Here is a 19,933-nt window from a genome sequence, read left to right as displayed (position 1 = left end):
GTTGAATGAGAAATGATTTTGTTACTATGTTAATTTAGCCAAATTTATAAATTTACATTTTTTAAAAATTGTTTTTCTTTGTTGATTTGTTTGTTTGTTGTTAATTAATTAATTAGTTGCTTTTTATGTATGATCTGTTTGTATGTTATTAACTTGTTTAGAAAATATTGAATTAGATTAATATTATGTATTTATTTTTAAATGTATCATTGGAGTGATTTACTTTGCGAAATATTATTCACTTATGACTTCTAGTTATTAATTGTATATTTACACTTTGATTTTTATTATTTTATTTTATGATTATTGTAGTTTGGTTTTTGAGTTATTAACACAAAAGTGACATCACTGCTCTCAGATATTGATGAGTTTATAAAACGAGCAAGCGTCATTAAATTTAATTAATAAATAAGGTGATTAGGACATAAGCAGTTGTTGAGAAAAAATTATAAATTAAGATGAAAATTGAATATTAATGGTATTGGTTAATTACTAGTGATGATTAATTTGATGGCTATAATTACTAATATAATTGATGTTATATGATTAATTATTATGATGCAATTGTTTTTAATGATGCAAGGTTGATGTTGGTTTGTTTGTTTGTGAGAGAAAAAGAAAGGATAGGATTACTTTTTATTAATTGATATAAAAATTATAAGAAATGCAGTTTGGTTTGCGATTTAACTTAATCCAAATGGATTAAATTTAAGATTTCATTTTATTTTGCTTCATTTGCATTGTCTTTTGCTAAAGACTTCATTTTCAGTCTGAATAGTATCAGAGGAGTGCATAGGAGAGGTAACTTCTTTAGATTAAATAGAGGTTTTGCTCGATCTCTTGCAATTTAAGTATGAGCAAACTTCAGTGTATTTGTATTTAATTTTATCGCAGATCTCTTCAATTTACATTTGTTGAGCATGTTTATATTGCTTCTTTTTTAATGCTGAAGTATAAGCAGCGAGTGAAGGGATCATTTAAACGAATTCTTATTTAATTTAATTCATTCTTTCTATGTATGAATTTGAATTAATTTAGCGCTTGTAAGATTTTTGGTGAATTGTATTGTAATCAAAATCAAAAGAAATAATAAATTCGCTTTTTTCATACTCTATATCATTTTCCTTGTACATTTGGCTTCTCAACTATTCAATTTGTATCTCGATATTCACTAATTGGTTGATAAGCCCACGACCAAATGAAATAGGTTCTTACAAAATCAATTTATCTTAAGAAGAAACAGAAGAGCATTTTCCACTGTGGCATCCCATTTTATATTAAATTGCTTAGCAATAAGGAGTTAGTTAATATGTATTTAAGAATGATATTTATTTCTTATCAATTTATTTGCCTAATACAAGCAATCAAATAAATTAATTTGTTTTTGGTAATGAAAGATACTAAAGTTTAGTTTGTTAGTTATTTAGTTATTTCTTTCTTTTTGTATTTAATATTTTTTCTTATAAAATTTAATTATATGGATTTTAATTATTCTTCGAAACAAATACTGCTGAGAGAGGAAATCAATAATTTAATAAATAGCTAGTTTTTTTTTATTATCTAGAAATGAATTTGATTTAGAAAGTTTCTAACTTTTAATTAGATTTTTTGTATAATTTTCTATCTATTTTTCCTTAAAAATTGCTTGTTCACAAAACAAAAAAAATTTTGGATGGGGTATTGTTTCTTTTTATCAGAAATGCGCAGAATTAATATAAAACAAAGAAGACTTTTAATCTTGTCAAGATATTTCCTAAAAATCATCTTATTCGTATTACTAAATAATTATAAATGCAGTCGGCTGACCATATATTTTTTCCTAATACTCTATAGACGTAATTTTTTTATATATAAAATTAAATAACTCTTCTTCTATATAAAACGAGTAAAGTTATAATAAAAATTAATAAACAAGAATTATAATAATAATAATTATAATCCACTATTTCTATATTCCCTCAAACAATTACTTGTGTACTAAAATCATTTCGAACTCAATAATTGCAATTTTCCAAAATACTAAATTACCAAATACTCTTTGAATTTGAATACGTTTTCGATAAAATTACACATCAAAAAACAAACACTCATTATTTCCTATGTAAAAGCAATTGTAAATTCTTAAAGCAAACACATAATCTTTCATTTTAATTTCACCAAGTAAACTATGCAAAAAAATACAGTACCCCAACTTCAATTTTAATACTCGTAATTCATAAAAATAATAAATTTTTTATTCTCTCTATCTCTACACTTATAAGTAGATCAAAAAATATATAATTTTGTTAATATTCTTAATAATTATCACAATCGTAATCATTCAATTCTAAAATCAGTAACAAAAAAATTTGGTTTAAGTGAGTGTAAAGATAATCATGAAAATAGGAAAGATGAAAAATATACCTTATTCAAGCAATTATCATGAGCTAATGGATTATTTTATTAGATGGAAACTTGTATAAAATTTATTGCGCTGGACTACTCAAAAATAGTAAAATTATAAGCCTGAATTTTTATTGGATTAAATTAGCTTTATAGCCACAAATATTAAAATCATAATAAATATAATACATATCCTTTATGCAATGATTATTAATTAAGATAGGACCTAAACAGCAAAAGGATTTTAATTTTAGTATGTAATTAATTGATCAAATAAAAAGAAGCAAAAAGTAGACTCCTATAAATCAAATTATATTTTAGTTTTCTCTTTTAAGCTTCTGAAATTTCAAATCATCTTTGAATCAAAAACATCAGAAAAACATGAAAAATCTCTAAATAGTAAATGCGTTTATTTTTTAAATGTGAATTTCGCTTTTTTTTTTTCACAAAAATTTTATTTTCCTTTATTCATTTTTAAGGTGAAATTTAAGAAAGAAAAGGAGATAAAATTGTAAAACAATCAAAAATTAATTATTTTATTAACTTTAAATATTTGGCAAATTAAATAAGCACTTTTTTTATTTGAGCTAAAAAAAATTAATTAACTAAGTAATGTAAAAAAATGTTCGATAAATAAATTAGTCTAAATATATATAAATGTTTTCCTTTTGTACATATAACCTAATATTCTTCATAGACTTTTCGTACGATTTTAATATCTTTATTAAATAAAATTAGAAAATTGAAATAAATTGAGACTTCTTGAAGAAAATTAGTCATTTAATTAATAAATAAAGATATTTGAGTGGAATTAATTATTATAATCTCTGTCAAATAATCTAATTTTATAAGAATTACATACAATTCATTTAAGTTTGCTATAATCATTCGAGGTTTTAAATATTTGTAAGTCTTCTTATTCTTTAATTTTTATAATACAATTAAGTCTAGTTTAGAAAATAAATTTTTAAATGAACTAATAACTATAAGATGATTAGTACTATTTTTTAATTTGTTAGAAAGAAATTAATTTGAATTCACTTGTATCTATCTACAGTATTGTTTGATTTATGCTATAAAAGTATTTGACTAGTACCTAAATGAAGTTACTTTAATTTTGATTTTCTTCATTCTTAATTTAAATGTAAAATATAAGTGAGGTATTTAATTAACTTTTCTATTCTAAATAAGGTAGGTATTACTTATTGTTAATACTTACCTAACTAATATCACAAACAAAGTTTAAATATTTTTCATTTGTTTTTCTTGCTTTTAATAAATATTAACTTACTTAATAAGATAGTTCTCTCTCTCTTTCAAATTTATTTCTATAGATACAAATATATATTTTTATATCAAAAAATTTTAGAGGCTAAATATATTAAGCAGGTACATATATAAATTGTTTTCGTTTATATTATTAATAACCTACTATAAAGAATGCTAGTCATTACTTTGAAAAGAACAAACAATCTGGTAATCAAATAATTTATATTAACAAACTATTAAAGTAGAAAAAAATAAAAAGAGATGTTTGAAAATTTATTTCTGGAAAATTATTATAGTGTAAATAAATTATTAAATTTCGAATTACACTCATATGTTGTATAATTAATGTAAATACATTTTGCACTTTGTAAACTTTATAGTAATAATAAATTTATTAAAATAGAAAACTTAGTGAAAAAACTTTAAAAAAATAAATTCTCCTTTTAATTAGTAATTTACACTCAATATTCAGTGTAAGTCTTATGTTTCTAAATTGTAATTTATTAAATAAAATCTTAAAAAGGTTTAATATTCATGTATTAAGTTTATGATTTTTGTGTTCATAGAAGCGCGTCGTTTAATTGAGTTTTCTATTATTTAATTACTGAATTTGTAAACTAAAATTTATATTACTAAGCAAAAAAAGTCTTTGAAATTCATTCTTAGACTTACACATAGCAGAATTTAATACTTATAAATGTTATTTGAGAGAAATTCTTAATTATGTTGGCTGATTGTATGCTTACCCCTGTTTGCTTTAATTTCTTTACAAAAAAGCTATTACTATTTAAAAAATAAATTATTATTTTTAAAATATCATTTTTTAAATAATTAATTTTTAAGACTTTTACCACAAAATCAAAGATTTTCAAAAAATAGTACTAAAATTAAAATGCTAAAATCACCCATAAAAAAAATAATGAAAATTAAAGTATTTCCTCTTAATTTCAACAACAGAAATATTAAAAATAACAATTTTTAATGTTGTTTACTCAAAATTAATATTTAAAGTGCTTATTTTAAATCAAAAAATTAAACTGTAACAAAAAGCATCAGAATTCTAATAAATTTAAAGAATTTTCAAAATTTCAAAAAATGATATTTTGTTCGATAAATTACAAACACGCACAATGCTTTAGAAAATTAATATTAATTACACTTTCAACATTTTTCTTTGATTTGGTGTGGAGGGAGAATTGATTATTAAAACAACTATTTATTCAATATAAAAATATATATAATTATCTCCGCTAGTGAAATAACGAAAAAATAAGTAAAGACAATTTAGTTACCCCTTAATAATAAATATTAAGAAGAGTATTAATAATATTTAAATAAGCATAAAGTACAAATTTTTTCTAACCCCTTATAAAATCTTAAGATTATAAAATCATGTGAAATAATCCAATCATGTTGTAAGTAAGCATTTTACGTTATAGTCTAACAAATTGTTTTTACTTTGACTGGATTTGGTTTTAAATTCTAAACCGCTGATCGGGTTTTTTCTTTATTAATTATTTTTAATATTTCATTATTTGCTTAATAATTTTTCCACATATTTTTTTTTAAGCAGCTTTTCGTTTTCTATTGAGGAATCTAGTCCAATTTTATTAAATTCATGAATGAATATATAAGATACTGAAATACCATTTTCTTTGAGAATCTTTTCTTTTGCTTAGAACAATCCTGAAAGAGAGTTGTCACTTATTGAACTAGTGTCAGTGTGCTCCTACATCAAACAGTTATCATATGTGTACACAAAAATTGCTTTTTTCTCCTTTGGCAGATAGAAATCAATCATTAAATTTAAATTATCATCAAAAAAGTTCTCTAGAACTAGCTTCGCTTCTTTTCCTTCTATATTTTTATTATTTGTAATCTCAACAAGAATTTACTTAACTTGATTAATAACTTGTTTGTAATTAAATCTTTGATTTCCATAAAAATCTAATTTTTATGCGAGTATGTCTTTTATATAAAGCTCTACTTCTTTGATTCTTGGTTAAGCGGATGAAGTTGATATGTCTGGTATATTTTCTAAATTCTTTAAATTCCCTAGCTAGAGGGCTATGTTAAGGATGTAGAGCTAGAAGTTGCTAAGCTTACTAAATTAAACAAGCTGGGCAAGTTCAAATAATATATCTTTGTCTACTTTTAACCTTGATAAGCTGAAAAGCAAAGAAATTATCATATTCTGTGTAAAATATCTAATATGTGGTTGGATTTTATCAAAGTAGACAACTTCTGCAAATTGTTGTTCGACTTCGTCTAGTTCATTTTCTTAGTTGGTATTGCTCAAAGTATTGAAAAATTAAGCCCATGCAATAGGAGTAGCTTTCTTAAATTTATTTTACATGAACAAATTACGAATTCTTTCTATCATTTTTCTAGACCATTCATTTGATCTCTTCATGTTGGAATAGCAGAATAATGTCATCGCTAATTCATTTAAATTTGTATTAGAAATAGGATTTTGCTTGATATTTTCATCAAGACTATCTTAATTTTACAAAATTTTGTTAACGCATTCATCAATAAATTCAACATTCTTGTATTGAGCTGATGCAATACCAAACAAGCTCATCGATATCCATTTTTAGGACATTTTATCCTTAACTTGGTATATTTCTTTCGAAAGCTTATTGTAAAATATATATTAAGGTGATTATTGATGAAATACAAGAGTCGGGAAATAGCTAAACAATAATAGATTATCTGTTAAATTTGTATTCGAGCTCTCTTTATTGTCAACGTGATTTTATAAAGATTTCACTACATCAAATTATGCAAACGAAACTAATATTTTTGATATTGAAATTTCGCTGCACTATTTTTATTCACGGAAATTAAAAATAGTTCGTTTTTTAAGTTCTTAGAATAACTCCTTACTTTAATAATTGCTTGCGCTAGCTATGATCATTAAATCACTAATTGTATCTGTTTATAGCTTTTTAGATATTTTTTTTATCTATGGTGTTATTAAATCTAGGTAAATTTAAATTTCTTTTCCGTTTGAAGTACTAATGCATGCTAAGCTTGAGCATATTTCTGATAAACTCATATCATCTAGCTACGTAATTATTTCCTCTTTCTGCAAGAGTGGTAAAAGGAAATTTAGTATGATTTCTTAACTTTGTTTTGTATTCAAAAAGCTTAAATACAGCATTAATCCTTAAATCGCAAAAATTGTAAGCTATTCTCCTTCTCTATTCTCAAGTCTTTATTAGATTTAATTTAATAGATTAGAGTTCATATCTTAATTCAATGCTAAGTGATGCAATTTCAAATAACCTCTACTGAGAAAGCTAATATCTTTCAATGGTATTTAACTCATTCTTTACTATTTAAATTTTAATAGAAAAGTAAATAAATATTTTCAGCTTACTAATTTTCTTTTATATTTCTTTGAAAAAATGTAAGCTCTCGATTAAATTTAATAATTTGTATTTTTTAAAATGGATGCAGCTTATTTTCAGTTAGAAACTTATAATTTTTAATAAGATTTGATAAGAAAACGTCTCTTTTTAAATATATATAAAAATTATAAAAAGCTTTTAGTATTATTATAAAATATAATATATGAATGAACAATCTTTCTATAAGCCAAATTAAAATTAATTACTTACTTACTTAATTGTTATCATTGTTTTTATGTTATAAATTATTTATGTAAAATCTCCTATGATGAAAAAGTAATTAGTTTCTTATTAATATTTATTTATAATAAAAATAAGGCTTTTTTATAAAAATATGCTCATAAACTTTTAGTTTATAATTTATCAAAAAAAGAAATCTTCTAGCCTAGTGGATAAGGTAATTATTTTTTTTAAAAATACAAAAATTGATTGTTATTCAAAATGATTACTTGATCGAAAATATTATAGCAAATATTTTAAGAAAAATTTATTAAATTTGAAAAAATTATAAAAACTCTAAAAAATAGTATTTTTAAAAGCAATTCAAGCAAATGAAAAGAATATCCTAAATTTAGAATCAAACAAGAAACTAATTATTATAGTTACTAATTTATTAAATCCAAAACTAATAAAAAATTTTAATAGTAAATGCTAATAGAATTAATTAATTTCAAAAAATACAAAAAATAATATCTCGCTTTTTACTTTAAATTAATTAATTAATACCTAAAAATAATTAGTCTCTTTACATTAGTTTATTTTTTCATTATTTTAAATTTTTTTAATATTAAATACTTTTAATTCATCTAAAATACTTGAGAGCTAACCATTTTTTACGATTAAAATAATTGGAATTGACCTAACCATTATTAGGGTGGTATAGTCAAATATTTTATATCAAAAACTTTAATGTGTTAATTCTTATTCCTGTTTTGGTTCAGTATAATGAATTAACAATAGCAAATAGGGAAAATATCCGTTTACAAAAAAACGGAATAAATAAATTCTTTATAATAATTATGAACTGACTTTGTAATCATAAAAAATGAAATAATTATTAGATATGTTTGGGTTAGTTTAAAAAAATAAACAAAAATAAGGTTTTAAATTAATGTGTGGATGAATGACAAAAAATCTATATATTTAAGTTGAAAACATATTTTTAAAAATTAACTGAAAAATAATAATTTACATTTAATTATTCTGTGGTAACTTCCATAAGTTTATTAAAAAGCTTTTCATACACAATACCATGCTCATCTTTATGTATTTTTCCTAATGACCAAACCATATCAACAAATTCTTAATCTGACATTTAACTGCATGAATTAACGCATCTTCTTAACAAAGCTCTGTAATTATAATTACTAATAACTGCTAAGTAATTTTCTTTTGACTAAAACCTAAAAGATGCTATCTTACTAACTGCCTATGAGACTATGCTTGGCATTATGCTTTATTCAGGTATATTTTAAATCATCAAAAATAGTTCTGATGGCTTCTTTATATAGTATTTTATGTAATTCAAATTTTCTTTCTCAGTTAGGTGCTTGAATTCAAGCTATCCCTTTACCCTCAAACTGATATCGTGGTTTCTATATTTGTCAAATAAATAGTTTTCATATGACCTTAAGCTATCAATAACTTATATTTTACTCAAAGTCTTCATCTTTTCATCAGGAGTGCTGTTTACAAACTCGTCAAAAAACAGAGCCAAAGTATCAAAATTAACAAAATTCAATTCATCAAGTGTAATATCGAATCCCATTTAAGAAATTTTTTCACCATATTTTTCAATAATCTGCTGTTTGTCATTTTAATTCCCCATCACTTAAACATCCTTTTAAGGTCCTTGAACATTATAATTGACAATTAAATTATCTGGATTTGTCGCTTCATTATTTTCTTAATTTTCATTTTATTCATATTAATCTTGCTAATTTTCTTACTGATCAATTACTACTTCTTCATATAAGCTTTATTAATTTGTATTGAACTTTTCTGGATTTTTTTTCATATCTTAAATGAGAAGCTCAGTAGATGTTGCAATAATTTATTTTATATTTTTTGATGTATCCAATAATCCACTTGATATTAATAAGGACAGTTTTCTATTTTCTTTTGAACCTCCTTCAATCATATTTTATATCCTCTAATTTTTAAGATTTTTGCTACTTTCCTAATAAGCAAGAAAGCGCTAGGAATTATTAATGTCCTCTTAGCCTATTAGTGAATGGGGTAAATAATTTTCGGGCTTTCTTTCTTATTATTTTAACAATCTTTATATCTCCTTTTTTTCAAAATATAGCTTTTTAAATTCTTTGAGCTCCTAAATTAATCTTTTGTTTTCTTCTATTTTTGATAAATTCATTTAAAGGTAGTCATTATCTACTAAATATGAATATGAATCTTCAAGAGATTTATCAATAGATTTATTTGCAAACTTTTTTACTTCCTTATTAATTTTCTTTTTATCAATCCTAAGTTCCTAGCCAAATTTTACTTCCTTGCTTGACCTTTCCGCTGCTTCAGAAAGCAACTTAATACCATCAACCTTATTATCACGCTTAAACTATGTTCTAGCATCTTCAATATTTGCCTTAATAATAGGATTTTGAGTATAATCTAAAACCTTTTGGTTCTATTAAATCATTTTTTCATGCTTTCCTAATCTTGAGAATTTTTTTTTCAACTAGATGCCTAGTCCTTTCTTACATTATGCTATATCTTTTAAAGGGTTTATCATTTTATTTTGAATGTCTATTTATTTTGTATCTTATAAAGATTAACAATTATGTTCTATTTTTAACTTGATATACTTTTGATTGACTTAAAATATTAATAATCTGAATTTGATTTCTATGAGAATTTTCTCAATCCTAAATTAAAAAATTTATCAAAACTAAAAAAAACAAACAAGTAGACCTAAATTCTTTTCGATAAATCTAAACTGCTATTTTAAATATTTTGAAATTAATTCCTATTTTTTAAACAAAAATAAGCAAACTCCATAAAAATAAACATAAACTCCATATTAAACATATAGTTTGATTCATTTTTCTGTTGAAATATATATATTTATTATGAGAAAATAAAAATAACAAGTTTATATTTATTCATTTTTGCTTTGAGAAAATAAAAATAATGAGTTTATATATTTTATTTATTTTATGTAATACATTTTTTAGTAATATTTTAATTTTCTCCTTATAATTTTATTTTATTTCATTTTGTTTATTTATTTATTTAATTTGTTTATTTTTTATTTATTTTCTTTTAATTTTGTATGATTAATTTAGTTTTATTTATTTTATTTTTTAATTTATTTATATTATTTTTTTTAAGTTAATTTTATCTATAATTTATTTATTTTTTAATAATTTAAAGGCAATCATTCTATTTTTTAAGTTAATAATAATTTTTAAAAATAATCAATTTAGGATTTTTATAGCATCGAAGATTTATATGAAAACAAAGGATTTTCTTGATTCCGCTTTATTAGCTTTAGATATATTTCTTTTTTTCATAATATGAAATAATTTAGGGATTAGATCACATTAGAAGAAAATAATATTATCTAAATAATTGAAGTTAGACCTTAACCTAATCACAATAATTCAATTTTAAAAACTAGTGGTAATGCACAGCATAATATTTATAGGGGATTTAAAAACTTAAGTTGATTGGGCTAAGGTTAATTTAACATATTTCCTTTTATTCTAATACAATTATCTTCCTGCCATATTATTTTTTCCTTTTATCTTTTATTTATTTTTTTTCGAATTTAATTATTATAAATTTCTCAATGAATTTTCCTTCTAATATTTTTTCTTGATCAAATAAGAAAATCTTATCTTAGAAAATTAAATTCAAAATTTCCCCCCACCAATTTTTGAAAAAAGTTAGATACAAAAAACTATATTTAATTATAGTTAAAAGCTATTGATTAAAATTTATGAAGATGATATAATTGAGATGTTTTATGCAAAACAGTAACCTTATTTTCATTTACTTATAAAGTAAAATAATTTTCATTAAATAAAATACAAAAAAAAAATAAATTTGATAGAATAAAAAAGCTTTTAATAAAATGTTAAATAATTAAATTTAAAAATTTTATAATATTTTTTTTGATAAAAATAAAAGAGTAATAATGATAGGGTATTCATAAATTTCATTACATTCAGAATAATACCCTTTTTTCCTTTTAAAAAATGAATGTCCAATTTTAGAGTTCATAAGAATATTTAAACAACTTTATACTATCATTTATAAAAAATTATTTAATTTTTATATTTTAATCTTATTTTTTATAATGAGAAAATTAATTAAAATATATTTATATTAATGAATTTTACAATTATTAAATCTATGATCATTTTCTAAAAAATAAATACATATGACATATTAAATGTACAGCAAAATTAAGAATTAAACTATCATGAAAATTTTTTTTTAAACTAATCTGTATCTAAATGCTTTCAACTGTTAATTTAGTATCCTAAATGGAAGTTAAAAGTTTATTTTTCTTAATCGAATAACTATTATAAAAATATTTATATTACTTGTATTTATTTATTAATTAATTATATATTGATCTGTTAAAATGTTTTTAATTTATTTTATTTCGTTTTGTTTTAATTATATTTATAATTTGTTTTGTTTGTGTTTTATGTAGATATTTGATATATTTTTATTTTTTATTCTTTTTTTATCATTTATTTTATTTTTATTTTTTAGTTAATTTTAAACTGTTATTTTTTTTTAAATATTAAATGGCTTCAAACTTTTATTTATCATTCAGGCACTTAAATTTTTAAATTATTATAATGGCTTCAAAACTTTAAAAAAGAGAGAATTAATTTTATATATTATTTATTCCTATGAGCTTAATAAAATATTTTATTCCTATAAAAATCAAAGTAAATTATTTATTTATTTGTTAATTGGAAAAAGAATTGATATATCTGGCTTGATGAATATAGACTTTAGAATTGTTAAAAATTTCTGTTAGGATTTGAAATATCGAGTAATAAAATATATTCAGGCACTTATTAATTGATTTCTATTCCTATATTCTTTTGGTTATCAGATTATCTTTTTAAAATTTTTGAAAATGCATCTTTTTGAAGATGAATGACAAATTAGTTAAATTAGACTTTTGAATATAGGTTTCAAACTTTTTAAAAACTTAATGGAATCTTCCTTGTTTTAAAAACTCTGCTTGGAACATTTTTTTTGTTTTCCCTATATTCTTTTGGAGACTAATATTAACATAATTTATTTAGCTCAGCTCTCTTTCTATAACCTATTTATATTTAATAGTATTTTTTATAATATTAAAAATTTTATCCAAAAATAATTTTATTTTATTGTTTTCTCTCAAATATGTTCGTTCTGTTTAGTTCTTTTTGAAGATGCTATCTTTATTCATAAATGTTTCTGATTAAAAATAAAAAATTAATTTATATATTAAAATCTTACTTGTCTTTTTCTTCAAATAAATATATTAAATGCTGATCTATCTAGCAAAATTTGATAATTTTTTATCATAGAAACACTAAAGATAATCTAATTGATAGAATCGTATATAAGCAATTAATTAATCAACAAATTAAACTACTTTATTTTTCTTACAAATATTAAGAAGTTTTTCAGTTAATAAATTTTGGATGCTTCTTTCAGAGTTCTTTTATATACCTTTTGATAAAAAATTTATAAAGCTAAATAAAAACATTTTATGTTTATTAGATTTTATTATTATTTTAAGTTTTTTTAAAACATATATTTTACCTGATGATTGATTTATTAAACTATTAATTTGGCAGTTAAATATCTTTATAGGAATTACTTTATGTTTCATTTACAATCTTTATTATATTTTTGGAGATAAAATAAATAATTATTATTTTAAATACAAAATTCACTTCATTTTCTTACAAAATATTTTAATATCTTTTTGCTGTTGGATTTTGATGTCTTGTTCAACTAACAAAGATTCTAATTATCAAACAAATATGTGTTTAATCACATCTTAAATATCTTTATACAAATGCATTCATGATTAAGCATGCTTATCGCTTATAATATTGGTTCTATTTTTAGAGTTAAATTAAATAATAAATAATAAAGTAAAAAATAAAATCTACTTCATTTTTATTACAAAATATTTAAATGTCTTTTGATTCTTGAATTTTGAAAGCTTCTTCAACCAATAAAGATCTTTTTTCATTTAGGACTAATTATTAGTTTATTTACTCCTTAAAAAAAAGAAGTAATAAACTTAGCAAGTGTTATAGACTCCACTTCCGAGATAGATTGAATAGAGTTTTTGTGAAACTATAGGCTAAAATCCGGTAAATCTAAATGGCATATTAAAAATTTTTACTTGGAATAATTTTTGTTTCTTCATCTATTCATTTTTACTATCTCTTCCATGAAAGTCAAATAACACAAAATAATTTATCTCGGAATGCCTTTTATTATATAAATGGTGATGTGCGAAACTTTGTTAAAAACTTTCCACGAATAAGGTTCCAGATAAAAAGACTTGGTGCAACATTATAATATGATGTTTCTTCACCATTTTTTACTATAAAAAAAGGTTAATTCCCAAATTAATTATTTTTAATTATTTTTTCTTTAATATTTTTTAACGGAAAAATAATTGATTAATTAATTAATTAAAACCAAATTTATGAAAAAAAATCCTTTTGATATAATTAAAAGAAAATAAATACCATATAAAAAAGCATTAATTTTATTTTTAGATGTAATAAGAATATTTAATACATATATTTAAATATATATTTTATATTTTAATGATGAATTTTAATTAATAAAAACACTTTATTAGAGATTAATCATTGATTGTTTTCACTCTGATTAGAACTTAGTCCTCCACTCCCTTTCTTTTATATAAAATTGATAGGAGAATTAGGATCGTTTTCTTCTTAATCATTTTCATTGAGTTTATCTTGCAAATTAATTGCAATATTATGAGATTAAGTATCTTCTATATTATCGGTCTATCCTTTTTATATATTCGAATTGTTTTTTTAATGAGAAAATGGAGTGGTTTGCATATACTAATTTTTTTCAAGCTTAAGTTGTTTAGTTAAAGGTGTGTTCATGCGAGATTAATTTTAGTTAATATCCATTTGCAGAGGTTTCTCTAACTTATTAGAATTTGGAGTATTATATGATTATTACTAATAGATATTATTTTAATTAGATGTGTTACTGGTTACATAGCTTTATATAGGAGATCTTACATACTAGCTATTTTAGTTTAAAGGTGGGTTTGCTATGTATTGGTTTTGATTATTATTAAATTAAACTTAACTAGCTAATGATTATTGCTCTTTATTTAAATGATTATAATTTATTGTAGATATAAATTGAGGTTTACTCATTTAATTTGTGGTGCTCTAAAGTCCTTACTAATAGTAATTAAATGTTTATTATTGATTATGTTTAGCAGAAGAAATCATATGCTATTGTAATTAGTGTTATTAGTGAATTTACTATGTTGAAGTCATTTAGTTTGTAACTCCTTGCTATCTTATTGTAGTAAAATATTACTGCTAATTTCCTTAATAGTTTTATGGTAATTCTTCTATAAGAATTCTATTTTGTATCTGAAAATTATTATTTTGTAATTAATGATAGGGAACTTATAGAGGATGATGCATAGGAGCTAATATTACTTATTGAGGCATTTGAGGTAAAGAAAATGCACCTTATAATATAGGGCTCTATATTGGGAAATTGCTTTACTATAAAAGACGTATCCTAGAGCTAGTTTCATTTATACTTGCTCCATTACCATTAGTTGAATTTCCGCTTTAGTGTAAAAATTAAGATAATAAGTAATCATAGCATGAACTACCTTCGTTAGCCAGTTCAATAGAGTTTTTGTTAGAATTATACTCAGAAATTTTAGTTTTCAATTATTGAATGCAATCATTTAAATTCTATTGCAAAAAATTGTAATCTGATTACCATTTCTGTTCTATAAAATCTAGGTATTTCTTCTCACTTTTTATTATCTTTTTAGATGGTAAATTTAAAATTGAGTCAATTTGGTTTTTGACCAATTAAGTAAAATTTTAAGTGAATTAATTGTCTAAGTAGATCTTAGTTAATTCTAAGAAATAGTTTTACAGCTAATTTATTAACTCTATTTTTTTTTAGTAGACTTTCTTAGATACAGAAGACGATGAAAATAAGGAATTATCATCTACTTTTATACATGTTTTCTTTATTTCATTCTAATATAATTCTTCATTACAATTAATCAATTAATTTTCCTAAGCTTCTTATGAAGCTATGTTAATTTTATTTTATAAGCTGTTGATTTCAATATCGCTTTCTTCTGCATCTTCTTGTAAAGATTTAAACATTTCTGATTCATCTCCTGCTTACTAATCCTCTGGTTCGTAAATAGCAAAATCAGAGTCATTTCCTTATTCTAAATCTCCATCTTGACCTTCTTCTTATTGCTATTCTTCAAAACATTTAATAACTGATCCTGAAGAAGAAAGTGGTCTCAGAAAAATAGCGTCATCATCATCTTCTTAACATATGTTGGAATTTGAAATTTTAGAGGGACTCCTTGTAAAACTGTAAATTGTTTAAATAGCTTCATCTAATAGCTTTTAAATTTCCTAAATATCCTATGAAGTTTTGATAGAATTTTCATATTACTAGATTTTTGAAAATGCAGCCTCTTTTTATTATTTCTTCTTAAGAAGCTACTCTTTATAATCACTGACGATCTTTTATTTTTTTGTTTTAAAGTAAATTTCTATGTTCTCTAGCTTTTGCTTTATAGGTAAAAGAAGATTCTCATATTAATTAATATTTTTCTTTTAGTTTGCTATAAACTCTTAATTCTCTACTTAGTTGTTGCTATTTAAAACAGTTTTTTTGCTTTGTAGGTTATTTAATCTTTCATTTTTTTAAAATTTGTTTTTTGCTACTGAGTCGTCTGCGGAGTTAGATTGCTAAGCTTATTTATTATAAAAATTATCCGAAGAGGAGTCAGTATTAGAATTACTTGCTAGATTTTTGTTAGTTGAATTATATATGTGGATACTATTTAAAACTAAAAAGAGTAAACCCTTTGATTCGAAGCTTTCTAATTCTTCAACTTTATGATTTTTATTATGGTTTTTCACAGCGCAAACACTACACATAACTCTAGAAAAGCACTCTTTCTCTAAGCAAAGCCAGCCAACAGCTTTATTAGTATGGAGGGGACACATTAAACTTGATACTGAACTCATGAATTGTTTATAAATTTGTTAACTAAATAAGATATTTATTTATTTGTATGTATGTTTTTATTTCTTCAACTTATTACCTAGTGTGAATTCAAAATATTGGTTTTTTTGAATTTATTAGCTTAACTAAAATATAAAAATGTATTTAAATATTTATTCTATGAAATAATTAATCACATTTAAATAAACTCATTTTATAAATTCTAGTAAACCACTTATTAATTTAAGTCAGTTCAAAAATTTCTATTTTGTATAAATTTCTATAACATATATTTAAAATATTTAGATTCAAAAAAGTAGAATTTTAATTGCTATTATTAAATTTGCATCTGGACTAAGATTGAATTTGATGCACTGAATATATTTTATTCAATTAATTTAATGTTAAACTTCTCAAATAAATACATTTAAATTACTATTATTAAATTGATAATTTAATAATATTTAAATTTATTGAAATTATTTGAAAATTTGAATTTCATCTAATAAAATAAATGAAAATAATCTGCTTCATAAAAAATATTATTTGCAATTTTTATTGAGTACATTTTTAAAATAAAAAATTTTTAACACACAAATCATATTTCGTTATATTAAATTAATTAAGTGATTTATATATACTTCATAAAATCAATTTGGTAAAAATTAGAAAAAATTTTTATATGTTTATTTCATCTACTTTTTTAATTTAATTTGATTAATCCACATAAAAAATAAAAATTGATTATCAAATTATTTTTGATAAATGAATTAGATTAAAGATTGACAATTAATTTTTGCTCTTTGTATGAGTCTATTTATTATTTCTTTGATATAATAAAAAGATTTTTAATTTTATTCAACTAATTTAATTTTTTATATTTTACACAAATAAACTATAATCTATTAAATAATTATTTAATTTTGAATTGAGTGTCATAAAATATTTTAAAATTTGAAATTTTATAAATTATGTAAATGAAAAAAACTTTGATGTTTTACATATTTATTAGATTAATAATTTAATAAGATTTTACTTCTAAAAAATAAAATAAATTTATTACACATTAAAATAATTTAGTTTCAGATTACTATATTTGAAGAGAATAATTTTGTTAATTATTATTAATTTTTTTATCACTTTAGTAAGTTAAATGTTTTTATACCTAAAAGATACTCCAGCTTATGATATAAATTTAGTATCTTTATACTGTAAACAGCATTGAATATAAATATAAGAATGTAAATAATTTAGAAAGTCAATATCAATGGTAAATAATATACGTTATCAAATTAAAATATTAATCCAAGGCTCATAAGAGAAGTAACTAAAGTAATGTAAGAAATGTATTTATTTATTTTAATACAAAGCAAACTTCCTTAGAAAGTACTCTTATATAGGAACCAACAACTAAGAGATAAAAATAGCAAGTAAAAAAATATTATTATTAAATTAAAAACAGATAAAGACTATCTTAAATTAATATTTTTAGTTAAAAAAATTAGAGATAAGCATATTAAAGATAGTACTATTCCAATTACTTGAAAGGAAAATAATAACTTAGAGGACTCCTTAAACTGCTGAAAAAGTAATTTTAAAGCTATAAAGTACTAGCTTCCTTATACTTTTCTGTGTATTTCTTATGCTTATTTTTGTAAATTATGAGCATTTCTATGTGCTTCTGACTAACCCAAAAGATTAAATTATATAATTTTTTAGTAAATATTCTTCTATATTGATTCTTGGGAAACCAAATTTACTTTTAGTTTCTATTCACTTTATTAAGTTTTGTTTCTCTTATTAGAAAGCAATAATTTCTTAGGAACTTTTATGTCACTTAGCAAAATTATTTATTAATAATAATGAAAAAGATTTTCATTTTTTTTTTTACTAGGAAATAAGGTGTATTATTATTTAAATGCATACAAGAATGCTGGCATTTTTTTATAATGCAAATCTTCTCTTAAAATGTTAGAATCGCAGTTATATTTAACTTCTGTGTCGTCAGTAAAAGTTTCAAGTAAAGATTGTTTCAAATAAAGTCTTTACTTTAGCTTCTAAATTTCCTATGATGAATTCAAATCATCTGAAAAAACTACTAAGCTGTCATCCAATTGCGACTAAAAGCTATCATATTCCTTGTTGATATCCTGTGACATTAAAGAATTATTTGTATTTTAATGCTGTAAATTTTTTTTCTATCCTTTCTTTTTATTTTTTGTTTTTTTAACTTAACTTTAATATTTTTCTGCTTGGATTTACATGTAAGATGTATTAATTATCTCACATCGGAGAAAGATAATTAAATTGATTAATAAGAGTGTAATCGCATCATAATTTTCATTAATCTTATTTACTCATGAATAATAAAAGAAATTATGTTTTTCTGGTGATGATTTCATTAGTGTTAGAACATCAAATTAAGTGTAATAAAAAACAACCATAAAAATTATTTTTGAAATTAATTTTTTTATTAAATTTAAGATGACTGTAATTTTCGAAATGTCAATTCACATTTAAGAATTATTTTATTTATATTCTTCAAAATGTTAATCTATATTTTATATGTAATAATAATAATATCATAATAATAGAATTTAAGAGTGGATATTTATGAAAAATAAATAAATTAAATTCTCAAAAATAGATGTTGTTTGATAAAATTAGTTTATTTTTTTAAAGTGATTGAAGTTCTCTATTAAAAAGTTTTACAAAATACAAAATAAAAATTTAAATTCAAAATTAATTATTTAGTTAAGAGAGACACTAAATATTTAATATATTTTCTAAATAAAGAGATACTGAATTGAATTTTTATTTAAGGTATTTTATAAAACTTACTATTTCTTAATGAAAAATAAATATAGATACATTAAAACTAAAAGTATAATTAAAAATAATAATTTAGATTGTTCATCTCTACATCTTAAAAAAATTGCAAATTTTATTTAAATAATAAATAGCAAATAGAAAATTAATTTTACTAATTATAAATCTGATAATATTCAAATTTAATTTTTTAAATTTTATTCAAATTAACAGAATAAAGTGTTACTCTAAGTCTGTCTACATATCTAGATTTTTTAAGTTTAAATTCTTTTAAAATAATTAAAAGTTAAATTACTAGTAATAACCAAAATCTATTTAAAATTGAAAAGAAATATATATATTTTAGAAAAATTATCAAAACTATGATTAATCTATATCAAAAATTAATATTTTTGTTTTATGTTTTTAATTTATTAGGGAAAAAAAAGTTATTCAAAAAATATTTTATTATTTAAGTTAAATAAAATTTAAATAATTTAATTTAAATGATAAATAGCATAATAAATTTTAAAATCAAAATATTCTAAATAATCGTAAAAATCAAATTTAAATAAAATATATATCAAAATAAATCAATAAATAGGATAAAACTTAAAAATAAGATTTTAAGAAAAAAGTGAGTAATAAATTTAATAGCAAGAACCAATATGCAAAAATAATTTTTAATAACATCCAACAAAGGTGAAAACTGCATGTATATATGTAAATGACTATCGAAAACGTTTATTGAAATCTAAATGTTAAAAAGATATAAATTTTATATTTAGTTG

The 19,933-nt window shown here is 21.3% G+C and overlaps 6 protein-coding genes across 6 annotated transcripts; 3 read left to right on the top strand and 3 right to left on the bottom strand. All coding sequences in view use genetic code 6, as the record gives it.

Moving 5' to 3' along the window:
• Window positions 1–664: 664 nt before the first annotated feature.
• On the top strand, window positions 665–1,183 carry TTHERM_000842599 (transmembrane protein, putative; the record flags this gene model as incomplete). Its single annotated transcript, XM_012800885.1, has 1 exon — window positions 665–1,183. One exon carries the CDS (start codon window positions 665–667, stop codon window positions 1,181–1,183), a length of 519 nt encoding a protein of 172 aa, XP_012656339.1.
• A 1,207-nt stretch (window positions 1,184–2,390) lies between these two features.
• Window positions 2,391–2,651, top strand: TTHERM_00842580 (transmembrane protein, putative; the record flags this gene model as incomplete). The annotated part of the gene is made up of 1 exon (XM_001027274.2): window positions 2,391–2,651. One exon carries the CDS (start codon window positions 2,391–2,393, stop codon window positions 2,649–2,651), a length of 261 nt encoding a protein of 86 aa, XP_001027274.2.
• A 2,528-nt stretch (window positions 2,652–5,179) lies between these two features.
• Window positions 5,180–9,813, bottom strand: TTHERM_00842570 (hypothetical protein; the record flags this gene model as incomplete). Its single annotated transcript, XM_001027273.2, has 2 exons — window positions 5,180–6,991; window positions 8,260–9,813. The coding sequence occupies 2 exons, from the start codon at window positions 9,811–9,813 to the stop codon at window positions 5,180–5,182; spliced, it is 3,366 nt and encodes a 1,121-aa protein (XP_001027273.2).
• Window positions 9,814–11,781: 1,968 nt separating this feature from the next.
• TTHERM_000842569 (hypothetical protein) lies at window positions 11,782–12,501 on the bottom strand (the record flags this gene model as incomplete). Its single annotated transcript, XM_012800884.1, has 1 exon — window positions 11,782–12,501. The coding sequence occupies one exon, from the start codon at window positions 12,499–12,501 to the stop codon at window positions 11,782–11,784; it is 720 nt and encodes a 239-aa protein (XP_012656338.1).
• Window positions 12,502–13,125: 624 nt separating this feature from the next.
• Window positions 13,126–14,028, bottom strand: TTHERM_000842568 (hypothetical protein; the record flags this gene model as incomplete). The annotated part of the gene is made up of 2 exons (XM_012800883.1): window positions 13,126–13,162; window positions 13,217–14,028. The coding sequence occupies 2 exons, from the start codon at window positions 14,026–14,028 to the stop codon at window positions 13,126–13,128; spliced, it is 849 nt and encodes a 282-aa protein (XP_012656337.1).
• Window positions 14,029–17,601: 3,573 nt separating this feature from the next.
• On the top strand, window positions 17,602–18,480 carry TTHERM_000842567 (transmembrane protein, putative; the record flags this gene model as incomplete). The annotated part of the gene is made up of 1 exon (XM_012800882.1): window positions 17,602–18,480. The coding sequence occupies one exon, from the start codon at window positions 17,602–17,604 to the stop codon at window positions 18,478–18,480; it is 879 nt and encodes a 292-aa protein (XP_012656336.1).
• Between the last annotated feature and the right edge of the window lie 1,453 nt (window positions 18,481–19,933).

This window comes from Tetrahymena thermophila (genome assembly GCF_000189635.1).
Source record: "Tetrahymena thermophila SB210 genomic scaffold scf_8253894, whole genome shotgun sequence".
Classification (NCBI taxonomy): domain Eukaryota; phylum Ciliophora; class Oligohymenophorea; order Hymenostomatida; family Tetrahymenidae; genus Tetrahymena; species Tetrahymena thermophila.
The sequence above is the reverse complement of the archived record's forward strand: the minus strand, read 5'-3'. Positions and strand labels throughout refer to the sequence as shown.